This window comes from Oncorhynchus clarkii, chromosome 14 (genome assembly GCF_045791955.1).
Source record: "Oncorhynchus clarkii lewisi isolate Uvic-CL-2024 chromosome 14, UVic_Ocla_1.0, whole genome shotgun sequence".
Lineage (NCBI taxonomy): Eukaryota > Metazoa > Chordata > Actinopteri > Salmoniformes > Salmonidae > Oncorhynchus > Oncorhynchus clarkii.
Window position 1 is genome coordinate 6,383,114 of NC_092160.1, and position 11,887 is coordinate 6,395,000.

General features: G+C 41.1%; 2 protein-coding genes across 3 annotated transcripts in view; one reads left to right on the forward strand and one right to left on the reverse strand.

Moving 5' to 3' along the window:
* LOC139366185 (A-type potassium channel modulatory protein KCNIP1-like) overlaps positions 1 to 2,627 on the forward strand; it is a 41,601-nt gene extending 38,974 nt beyond the window's left edge. For both annotated transcript variants that reach the window (XM_071103371.1, XM_071103372.1), the window contains exon 7: positions 809 to 2,627. In XM_071103371.1, coding sequence (XP_070959472.1) covers positions 809 to 856 — 48 coding nt within the window. In that variant the 3' untranslated portion in view covers positions 857 to 2,627. The remainder of the gene's footprint in view (positions 1 to 808) is intronic.
* Positions 2,628 to 3,255: 628 nt separating this feature from the next.
* Positions 3,256 to 7,284, reverse strand: LOC139366184 (T-cell leukemia homeobox protein 3-like). Its single transcript, XM_071103370.1, has 3 exons — positions 6,686 to 7,284; positions 5,203 to 5,437; positions 3,256 to 3,953 (listed from the first exon to the last, which is right to left on the reverse strand). The coding sequence occupies exons 1-3, from the start codon at positions 7,101 to 7,103 to the stop codon at positions 3,770 to 3,772; spliced, it is 837 nt and encodes a 278-aa protein (XP_070959471.1). The 5' UTR covers positions 7,104 to 7,284; the 3' UTR covers positions 3,256 to 3,769.
* Positions 7,285 to 11,887: the final 4,603 nt, after the last annotated feature.

An 11,887-nucleotide genomic window follows, 5' to 3' on the forward strand; every position in this document is an offset into this window, starting at 1 on the left:
TTTCCTTGTTTGACCACTAGGCTTTTGGGGTATTATGACTCATAATGTGGTACTCTATTTTAAACTGCCTGAGTAAGACATTTTCATTTATAACCTCTTCTCAGTCTTCGTTGCCACCTAGTGGTACTTATGTGATACAGTCAGAGTACTACACTGAGCACTGTACAGTATGTGCAGTAGTGTAAAGATAGTTTAAAGTTAAGTTGTTTTTTGTGTTATCTGTAATTTACTTAACTATTTATATTTTTGACTACTTTTACTTTTACTTCACTACATCCCTTAAGAAAATATTGTACTTTTTACTCTATACATTTTCCTTGACACACGAAAGTACACGTTACATTTTGAATGCTTATTAGGACAGAAAAATAGTCAAATTCAAGCACTTATCAACTGAACATCCCTGGTCCTCCCTACTGCCTCTGATCTGGTGGACTCACTAAACACACATGCTTCATTTGTAAATTATGTCTGAATGTTGAAGTGTGCCCGTGGCTTTCCATAAATTAAAAAACAAGAAAATGGTGTCATCAGGTTTGTTTAATATAAGGAATTTGAAATGATTTATACTTTTACTTTTGATACTTAAGTATATTTTAAAACAACTATTTTTAGACTTTTACTCATGTAGAATTTTACTGGGTGACTTTTACTTGAGTCTTTTTCTATGAAGATATTTTTTAATTTTACTCAAGTAGGAGAGTTGGGAACTTGTTCCACCACTGTGTATGTGAAAGTTCAGAGGTGTTACTGTTTTTTTTCCTCATGATCAGCTTTCTCCTTTTTTTTTTCATACTTTCTTCCCCAGGATGAAAACATCATGAGGTCCCTGCAGCTTTTCGAAAACGTCATATAAATGAAACAGACAAAAGAGACACAGTGGGAAAATGAAAGAGAGATAGGAAAGACCTTTGAACTGTGAGAAGAAAGAGCAGCCCACCATTTAATGGCAAAAAGGGACACACATAAACTTTGCTGTCAGCATGGTTATGAGAGGTACTCAACACTGGCCGCCCAGCAACAGCTATATGCATCTGCCGTGTGGCACAGTGTCTCACCATCACGTTACAATGGCAGTGACCAATCAACGGGCTGGGTTATGACCCCTCCCACTGACCTCTGACCCCTTGTACCTGTTTTTGATCTTCCTGTGACCCTGTAATCTTTCACCCTTGGTCCGAACTCTCTCAGTCTTGTTCTGTTGATGTTGTTATGGTTACTGTTCTCCCAGAGAGTGTATATAACACCTGTTAATAAGACATACTGACATTATAGAGACATACACACACATATTAAGACATACACACATACCTACACTGTGTCAGGCCGGGATTCAATCCGAGGTGCACTATAGAGTGAGCTCTTTGAACGTCGGGGAAGTTGCCCTTAAAAGTTGCACTGTCGACAGTCAGTGCGCTGCTCTATAACACTCCTTGGATTGAATCCTGGCCTCAATTTCGCCACAAATTCAGTTTACAGATACAAATTGAGGACATTTCCTGTACATTTTCATTTGTAGAATTCATGTGATCTGTATTTGACCGCAACATATTAAGAAATGTACATTTAAAACAAGTCATTCCTAACCCCGCTAAATGCAGCATTCCTACTGTATGTGTGTTAGTGTTAGTCAATGTTTTTCGTGTTGTGGTGCCTTGTGTCATTGTGTTTTTGGCTTCTATCTTTCTGTCTGCACTGAGCTCCGTTCATCTGCCTCTTTGTCTGTCAATCTGTCCAGATGATATTTTGAAGTAGTGCTGAGTGAATAACCGAAATGTTGGTTTATTTTACGTTTGTAAATAACTAATTGACTGACATTGGTTCCATTATTTGAATTCCATTTAGTTGTGCACCATTTGTGCCATTTCTCTAGAGAGATTTCTCTCTGAGACATGTTGTCCAGCTCATCAGAGTTAAGCGCCGAAACCGTGGTAATGAACTACATTGACCAGAATCCATTGCCTACAGCTAGCTGCCTCCTGTTCTCATTGGTTCTTTGCCGGGCAAGCCTGTGTGGCCCGACAGACAGACACAGAGAGATAGGAGAGGGCTAGAATCCGGTTGCTTACGTATCTCTACCCGACAATGCATCTAATTGATTGATAGTTGTCATTTAGCAGTGTTAAAAGTATGCCTTATCTACTTTATAGAACTACTTCAAATGTGATTTCATCAGACAGCTAACCAGCTATGTAAGCCTGCTATCTGGAAGGATGACTCTGGGAGAACAGAGATGGATGGCTGGCTGGCAGCTACAGCCTAAGCAGAGATGAGATGATGACTTGTAATAAAATACTAAGTCATCAAATGAAATAAAAAAAAATATACACAACAACTGAAATATTTTATTAAAGTAATGTGAACAAGGGATGGTTTGTTAATAAGTGATATGCAGTAATTGCATGTCTTAGTGTCACCATACTAAAAACAAATATGTAATATACATAACCAAAATATTTAATTTACTGTAAGTAAAGTCATGTGAATAAATGATGGTTTAGAGCCTAATAACTGATAGTAATAGGCTGTCACTCACTACCATCAATTATTTTATTCATTGTTGTTACAGCATTGAACATTGAACATTGAACAATGCATTTATTGTAAAAAAGAAAAAAATAAGAAAACCGAGATTTATTTTTCAAAAACCAAAACTGAGCCGACCTCAAAAAACGCTATTCGCTCAGCACTGTTTTGAAGTGTATTCTTATGCTTGTTTTGTGCCAATATGGATGTGTGCATGGTATCCTGTGGGACATTACAACTGTGCAGTAACAACTCTCAAGGGGAGGGAGAGGGAGAGAGAGAGAGACAGAGAGAGAGAGAGAGAGAGAGAGACCTTGTCACTGAGAATACAGGAATGAAAGCCATGACATGGGTGGTGATGACAATAGCCTAATCAATGTGAAGACTTACTGACAACAAAACACAGAATCCCTTATTTCACAGTCCCCTATTACCTTACCTTCCCCTATACTTTTATACAATATCAAGATTCATGATCAGCAAAGCACAGAGAGGTGAGACTAACAGACCGAGAATGACAGACAGAAAGGGGAAGAAAAAAATCACATCAGTGTATATTGAAATGTTGTACAAAATGATATTTAACAATAAACTTTTCAAAGAAAGTAGTGACCTTTTTGAAGTGTCTTCTTTAGCAAGGGGGAGAGGCTGTGAGCAATTAAAGCTTTCCATTCATGTCTCTATGTCACAAAAAAAAAATAAACAAAATGATCTCAAGTGAAGAGTTTATATCGTTATTTACATATGTATACATCCTAAGTACAAATTATGAAACATTTACATCCTATTAGGAAATGTGTCACAAATGAAACTTTAGAGGATGTTTTAGTTTCATTACCAACATGACATGCATCCTTCTGCCCCCCTGTCCAATTCCTCCCTCTATATATCCCTCTACCTTACACACACTCCTCCTCCTATCCTTCCCTGTCAATTTTAGTCTACAACCTCAGTCTTTAGCCATAGAGTCACAGTGTGGAATGTGACATAAGGCCAGATAGGGGTAAAAACACTTGCGGAAACTGGTAACGGTGCTTGTGTAATGTCGACAGTGCAGTCATTCATTCAGGTTGAGGGTGTGGTCCTATCAGACGCCTAGTCTCTACACAATCTCAAAGGGGCATCACACTGTCCATACCCTCCATTTTGGCACCAACAAATAATCTAGGATCAGATCAGATCACCCCAATTGGACGGATGAACAAATGTGTGACCCTGAACAGCGGTTTGGGGAGACTTCCTCCTACTCCCTCTCCTCGGCCCAGGGCTGCATGTTCTGCAGGGCGTACAGGGAGGAGTTATGTGAGCACAGTGGGTCGGAGCCTGCTGATTCGCCGAGGGACTTGTGGAGGGCGTCGGCCTGCAGTTGCAGGATCAGCCGATTGGCCTGTTGACGCTCAGCCTCCCTTTCCTCCGCTGTCTGTCTCCTGAGAGAGCAAAAAGAGAGAGAGAGATTAATTGCATAAAATTGAATTATGAAGAAAGAATACTTTGACATGTTGATATGTTGACATTCAGCGATGGTCAAACTTAGGTAGCCTATAGTGGTCATTTATAAACCCCCTCAACTTTCCATATGAATCTACAGCTTATTTTGTCTTATAACACAAGTGTAAAAAATTGGCTTCACAGTGCATAGATCATAGCGACTCTCCTGAACAAGCCCATAATAAGCACACTAGGCAACTGGAACCAGCTGGTAGATCCCAAATGTTTCTTCCCAAAAGACGATGGGAATATCCTGTAGGCCTACCACCAGCAGAACCAGGAATAGAAATCAGTGGCAGGAACAAACATGATGGTAAGAACATCCTGCGTCTGTTTGCCTTTAGTTTAAAATCCTCTGCAATGACACATTCACACAACCCAAAAATGATTAGTCCCCCATTAAGGCCTAGCTAAAACGAACCTCCTCCCCAGACCAATTGCACATGAGCGGAAGTGACTGGTGAATGAGATTTGAAAACATGTCAAACGAAGAGGTAAAACATAGATTTAGATATACATCACATCGTTGCACCTGTCCTATTTATGGTGTCTGTGAGAGCATGGGCAGCGCCATTGAGGCCATGTCTATTTTGAAGTAGACCATTTTCATCTTCTACTACTTCTATGACTTGGCAAAGAAACTGAAAGGGTGCATACTGTCAGCTGTAGTGTGCTGTTTGAAAAGGTATAAAGTCAAGTTTGGCGATTTAGTGCCATCTGCAGTTGTGGAATGTTTGCCCACTAGTGTAATTCATTGGCTGATCCCTCCCGGTGACCCGGATGGAATCAATCATGTGATCATTCCTGAACCCATAGGAAGTCCCACCCAGTTGACTACTTCAAAACGGGGAAAGTCATCAATGGCCTGCCCATGCTAAAACGGGCTTTTGGGCACTAGAGCCCTGTATCCATCTCCATGGGCGCAACTTCACTGGTGACGGGGGACATTGCATTTTTGGTCCCCCCAATTTTATGTGTGATACAAAACGAGGCAACGGTGTGTTTTGGGACCATGCGGATGCCTCCGAGCGGTCGGGTAGGCTGTTTGGAGTGTTTATCCAACTGAATTAAAAAATATATTATAATTATGCCTCCCCCCCACTTCTGAAACCAAAGTTGCGCCTCTGTCCCTCTATATGAGGTCAACTCAAGGTTTGAGTAAACAGTTAAGCTCATGGATCAACTGACCTCCATTTTGTCCGTCGGTTCTGGAACCAGGTCTTGACTTGCGCGTCCGTCATCTTCAGGCTCTTGGCAAGGGTGGCCCGCTCGGCGCTCGCGAGGTACTTCTGCCGGTGGAAGCGCTTCTCCAACTCACAAATCTGCACACGGGAGAACGATGTCCGAGGCTTTTTCCGTTTGGGCGGCGTGCGGTTCTGGTATGGATGACCTATTCGCCTGGTCACCGTAAATGGCACGAGAGCTGATGGAGGGAGCAGAAAGACAGACAGATTGGAGGTTGAGTTTACGCAGTGGAAAAGTGAGGAGAGCCTCCAACTTTGTTGTACAGTTGATAAGGTTTGGTAGTAGGCCTACATAATCCTCACCCGAAAACAAAGGTTCGGCTATAAATGTTTAGAATATTTATTATATAGGATAATTTGGCGTCTGAATAAAACCGAGCAGTTCTGTTTTATCCGGTTATTTTCTGTGGATAAAGATATCATTGCTGTCTGGCTATTGAAGTTAGGCTTGCCTCCTCTAGCGTGAACAAACAATCACATGAAATAGCCTAGTAAATACAGGGAGTGAATCATTTTGGCTTCAGTTCTGGGTGCCGAATTGGAACATAACAAATGTTTATAAATCAATAGTATTATGGCCAAACATTCAAACTATGTGAGACCACTCTTGGCGAGAATGTTTTCGAGTTTTTCATATATCTTTGTCTAAACTGTTGGGTGTGAATTATGGCGAAAAAAAAATCGTTGTGGAAAATAATGACTCCCAACATAATTGCTACAATGTTATTGTTTATTATGTTTTCCTATTTCACGTGGTATGTTAATAGCTTTTTAATTTGTAGCATATAATTGATTGAAATTGCATTGTAAGAATCCACCAAAATAGCATGTTTATATTTTATTTTATCTCTCTGTAAATGCCTCCATTTTCATTGACTTCCAATTAGGGTTTAGGGTCTTCTAGCACCAAATTATTTGTTTGAGATTTTTCTCACTCATTTCGTTTTGAAAGGCCAATTTGATAGACCAATTCAATATTTGTGTGATTTTCGTTGCTATAGTATAGGCTAAGTATTGCAATATTCACATTGGCTAAATGATTAAGAGAAATAATGAAACAGGCTACAATTTCAGTAATATTGCGTGGGCCGAGTCTGCTAAATGACTACATTAATAAAAAATGTAAATATACATTTTTCTTTTGTATGCATAAAAGGTTGAAGATTGAATTAATGTGCCTTGTTATTTTATTGATCACATCATCTTTATTATTTAAATGTTTATTGCTGTATCTTTCTCGTTGTTATTAGTCTTTTCACGTTTTCTAAGCTTATTGCGCGCTTATTGTAAGCTAAGCTGTTTTGAACACATTGAAAGTAAAATTGCCATTACGGGAAACATAGATAACCGAAATCACTGCGCATGAAATTGTGTATTTCGTTTTTCAATAACATTATTTGATGCTAAGGGTTCTATCGGAAAGTTACCTGATAACCTTTCCTTGGCGAACCTATTCCCGACCCACGGGTAACACAGGCCTCCATACCCGGGTACAGCGCTCATCAAGTGCGGCGGCCCGGAGGTAGTCAACGGTCTGTGAGCAGGCACCCGGATCACTCCTCTGCTACCCAGGCTACAGTTCACTCCGTACAAACCAGGGTCCTCTAACTGTGGTACCATGCCGGAGAGGGAGATGGACAGCGCAGTGTAGGAGGCAGCGCTCCCTCCAGTTGGGCTTCCCAAACGGTAACCGTCTCCACTGCTTGTATCCGAACCGTATCTGCTGCTGGTCCGTCCGGTCTCTGAGTCAGCACCGCTACTGAGTATCTGGTCGATACCGAAGCTGATGGGTTCGTGCTGGGCCGCTTTGGGAGGAGGACTTGGGGCGCTGGGTGCGCGCTCCATCCTCACCTTTCAATAGACTGTGGGATGGCTGGACTGGATGGAAATTAAATTACGAGGTTAAACGGCCGGTTTGTGCCAAAGAGAAGATGCCGTTGGCTCCAATGTCATCTTCCTTTCAAAATCCGACCGTCTGCAACTTCGGAAAGGCCTCCTTCAGATCATCCTCGGGAGCGCCAGTGGAAGTTTGATGTGCGTTTGGAGACGTCTATGACGCTCTACTCCCTGCGTCAAAACATCTTGGTCTTGCTGTTTCCCCCCAAAAGCCCCATTCCCGTGCTTCTATTGGTTGATGCTGTCAACGCCTTGACTGTTCATTGGTTGTCATTTTAATGACTGATTGAAGCATGGTGGGTATCACTTGGCACCATACTCCTTCCTAGCTCTCAGAGTTGGTCAATTTAGTGCCATATCAGAGCATCGATTTCTTAACCTTTTAATTTGACCTGTTTGGACAATCCTTCACTTGACATTGTGGGTTTACAGGTTTTCAAAGGGTGATCCGAGTCCATGTTTTCTAATCTCTATTTTGCAACCATTGTCCCGGTCTCCATGGAAATGCAGTATACTGCAATATAATATTTCCATTGAACTGAAATAATAGACAAATGTTGCAACACTTAGGCCTACCCATATTTATATTTCCTATTGCCTTTCCTATTTGTATAATATTCCGTTTTATCGTTGATTATCTCAATAGCTCTTGTCTCTTTATTGTGTATGCCTTTTTTTTCTCTCTCTGTGATCGGCAAAACAGTTCATAACGCTTCGTGTGTTGTGGGCTGTGCGTCTCTCTCCGGACCAGTATGGAGTAGTGGAGATTAATGCAGGCAGTTCAGTCGTATTATAGATTTTTTTCTATGAGAAACACGAGAGGGCCTTTATTAACACAAGAGTTTCTCTCTATTCGTCATGGATTGAAGTGGTCCTTGGTTAGGGCCATTGGTTTAAGGTATAGAATAAGCGAGGCATCACCTCTCAGTTATGATTACGAGCATCTGTTCACAGCTACAGTTTACTCCTCCTCTGTAAGTAAACCAGTGGGTTATGTCATACACACGCCAGGATTAATAATTATAATAGGAATAATGCTTTAAGTCCTTAGAAGGCCTAAACTATACCACCGCTGTGCCACATCAAATGTTAATAAAAGGGAATTGTGTGACGAGGCCACGGGCTAGTACAGATGAAGTGGAGGGTCGGCATGGTCGCTTGAACCTGCTGCCCATCAGACGCAATGAAAAGACGGACACAATGAACTGTTTCTCGAACCCTGGCTAGAGCCTTGCTGAAATGGGTTCCTGTCCTCATCTCTAGTGCTGATATAGGCCTAGTCTTTCACCTATTTAACATTTTCACCTAACTTATTTACAATAGCCAAGGTTTTCAACACAGGTTTCACTTTTTTTATTTTATTATTAATTAGCTTATAATTGAACCCTACATTTTGGGTTGCAATACGTTTACATTTCGACACGCATAGATAACTGTCACTATAATGAATAAGACTGTTTTCATGATTAATTTCAACTCGATCAAATTTGTTCCACGAATAAATTGAGGTTATCTTGTTGTTTGTTTCTTGACCAATGCACATTAGGCTGTTCTGTTCCATCGCAACATTAAACGTTTTTGTTTTCTTATTAAACGTGCTTTAAGGATTTCAGATTCATCCTGTGGAAATTTCTCTATGAATAATAATGATTTCGTAGTAATTCTTTTGAAGTAGTTTACAATACATATGTTATCTGTAAACGAATAAACGAGGTATCAAAAAACTCAAACTTGAGGTGGTTATTTAGCAGTACGGACTGGCAGAATTGGCTAGTTTCCCACGCCATATGTGACCCCGCTGGTGGCCATATTTCCATGGGGAAGAATTGGACTCTAGTAACTCTCATTTGACCGTACACATTTAGGCTACTGTCTATATAGTTATCAGGCTATGTCATATTAAAATCATAAACACTTTTCCTTGTGTATGTTGTTCATAGGTTTATAAAATGATATGTTTGATATATATTTATTTTTTAGATTGCATACATTCGATTTAGATTTATATGACAATCTGTACGCATATACCATTGACTTTTTTCTATATATTTTTCGTATTTTTTGCTACACTGTGGATTCTGGAACGCGGCGGAAACCGTGTTATAGGCTAGGCGCCACTGGAAATGGAATGAGCGGACTGGGACCGGGAAGCGGTGGTCCAGGGGTCGTGGGTGTAAATGAGTTTGTGTAATCCTCAGATTTTTCGAGATTATGTCACATTAGCCCCGATGTACCCCGGAAAACCACCCATGATGTCACTAATTGCGGAAAAAGCTTTTGGTATTTTATTAGGATCCCAATTAGCTGTTGCAAAAGCAGCAGCTACTCTTCCTGGGGTCCTCACAAAACATGAAACATAATACAGAATGACATAATACAGAACATCAATAGACAAGAACAGCTCAAAGACAGAACTACATACAAGCAACTACATATAAGCATCATATGTATGGATTCTATAATCACAATTAGGTTTATAAAATAACAATAGCCGTAGTAAATCATACAAATACTAGAAATAAATAAATACGCAAATGGATACAAAACATATTAACTTTATAAAAAATAGAGTGTGCTTGATTGACAATGACACCAATGGAGTTGGCAAGAGCACAGACAGATCAGGGAACAAGACTCCATGTAGATATACCTACTTTCGAACAAAAATGTTAAAGCCTTTAACAACAATTATATAATAGTGGTTACAAAAGACAACAATGCCAATACTATAGTAGGCTAAAATAATTGTAACACTTATAATTATTAGTCGAGTAATTGGCATAACACTTGACTTTGGCGAGCTCTCTTCATCTAAATGACCCTCTGCTAGAACGTCAATTCTCGTGCAAAATTGCAAAGCCAATTTATTCAGCTGGCATTCTGGTTCTCTGGAGAGATTTGCTCCAGTCCAAAGAAAAGGGAACAAAAGACTGAAAGCGTGCGATTTGTTTGAGAAATTACCACTTGATCTGCATAATCGAGGTTCGGGCTCGTGGCACCCGCGGGCTCCATTTTTATTGCACGAGTCTCCACTGTTATCAATTTCACGAGCGGGCTTCTGTCTCTCTTAGGGACGTGATCGTCTTCTTTTGAATAATGAATGACGCGTTTTTCTGTCGTCACTAAAGTGCCCGTGATGTTAGAATATGAAAAGGCAGCCGTAAGTAATAGTGCATTTAAAGAGGATCTACAAATGTTTTATTATGATATGTAGAAAGAGAGGGAAAACGGGGAGATGAGTGTGGGATAGGAAGGAGAGAGGGGACTAGAGAGATGTGTTTTATTGCAATAGAACCGACAGTGGTAGAGGACGAGATTGCCTCGCAGCCAAATGGAGTTGCTAATGAAACCTTACCGCTCCTAACGATTCTTTTCCTGCCGTCCTCATGAAATATTTAAAGTGTTTAATATACATATTAAGCTCCAAGACATTGGCGCTGGCTACTGGGCAACAGGCAGCTATAGCAATCAATGAAGCTTCAGTCATACAACATTTATTGGGGCTATTTCACATTAGCCTACACTGCTTGACAGAATAAATCTCTGTTTACAACGAAAGAGAAAGATAATGTTTGCTCTTTTCCATGCTCAGTGTATGGTGTTCCCAGTGTGGGAATTGTGTTGCATGCTGACATGCTCAGTGGGATGATTCAATAGGTCGGAGATGGTGGAACGGGATCTCCAGTCCCTTTGGGGACGAGGATAACCCTGCCTGTGTTAGAGCATGAAACACAGGACTATGGGGTGGTAGGGCTTTGCCCTTGTGGGTACAGGGCATGCACAAAGTCCTTAGTAGGCAGGCTACTATTGGCTAAAATAGGTTTGGAAGACAAAGCCAATCACAGAAAATGATTGTTTTATTGTATATATTTTGAGCATTTATTTTGAGATATTTGTTGAGTGTTGTGCTCTTGGTTTGTAAAAACAAAGGGAAGGATGGGGTTTGGCTGAGATCAAGTGTGTGAGTGTGTGTGTTTGTGCGTGGAACATTTGTCTGATGGTTGAATGCACGTCTGCCTCTTCATGCTGGTTAGACAGAGACAGCGAGAAAGAAAGAGAAAGGGGGGAGAGGAGGAGGGGGGCAGGAAGGTAACCACACGATCTTGAATTAAAGGGATGGATGGAGAGGAAAAGGATGGACCAGATTGAGATGTAAGAGAATCGGCATTAACACATTAATGAGTATCACATGGCTTTGGTTAGTGTCTGTCTGTCTGTCTGTCTGTCTGTCTGTCTGTCTGTCTGTCTGTCTGTCTGTCTGTCATAGTTTTTAGACCCAGACACCCCAATGTTTCAAAAAGCATCACATTTCAAAATGCATTTGGCTGTCCTTGACAAATGACTAATGAAATTAATTAGTGAGCACGTTAGCGAGTGTGTAGATGTGTCAGACTTGATTTGTGTGTGTGTGTGTGTTTGTGTGTGAGCAGCTGAGGCGACCTGCAGGCCCCTTGGTCCTGTGTTAATGTGTTAATTCATTAGTGTTCATCTCAGTATCATTGTGTCAGAGCAGCGCTTACCAGCCCTCTCTGTTCTCTGCGCTTCATAAAAGCCGATTATCCTGCGTGTCGCCGTTCTGCCCATTCTTCTGCCTTTTGACCTCCTCACCCCTCCTGTTGCCTACCCGCGGGGTGCTGGTGAAGGGGAGAAGGGGGGAGGGAGAGGGACCAGCTGCCACCAGCCGTAGTGCTCCCCTCCCTGATAGAGGAGATACTCCAGTCCCCTGCTTCGCC

Excerpts from the sequence above, each read along its gene's own strand:
- LOC139366184 (XM_071103370.1), bottom strand. The coding sequence starts at position 7,103 with ATGGAGCGCGCACCCAGCGCCCCAAGTCCTCCTCCCAAAGCGGCCCAG. Across the intron at positions 5,438-6,685 it reads CGCCAAGGAAAGGTTATCAG|CTCTCGTGCCATTTACGGTG; the intron begins GTAACTTTCCGA and ends TCCCTCCATCAG. Across the intron at positions 3,954-5,202 it reads AACCGACGGACAAAATGGAG|GAGACAGACAGCGGAGGAAA; the intron begins GTCAGTTGATCC and ends TTGCTCTCTCAG.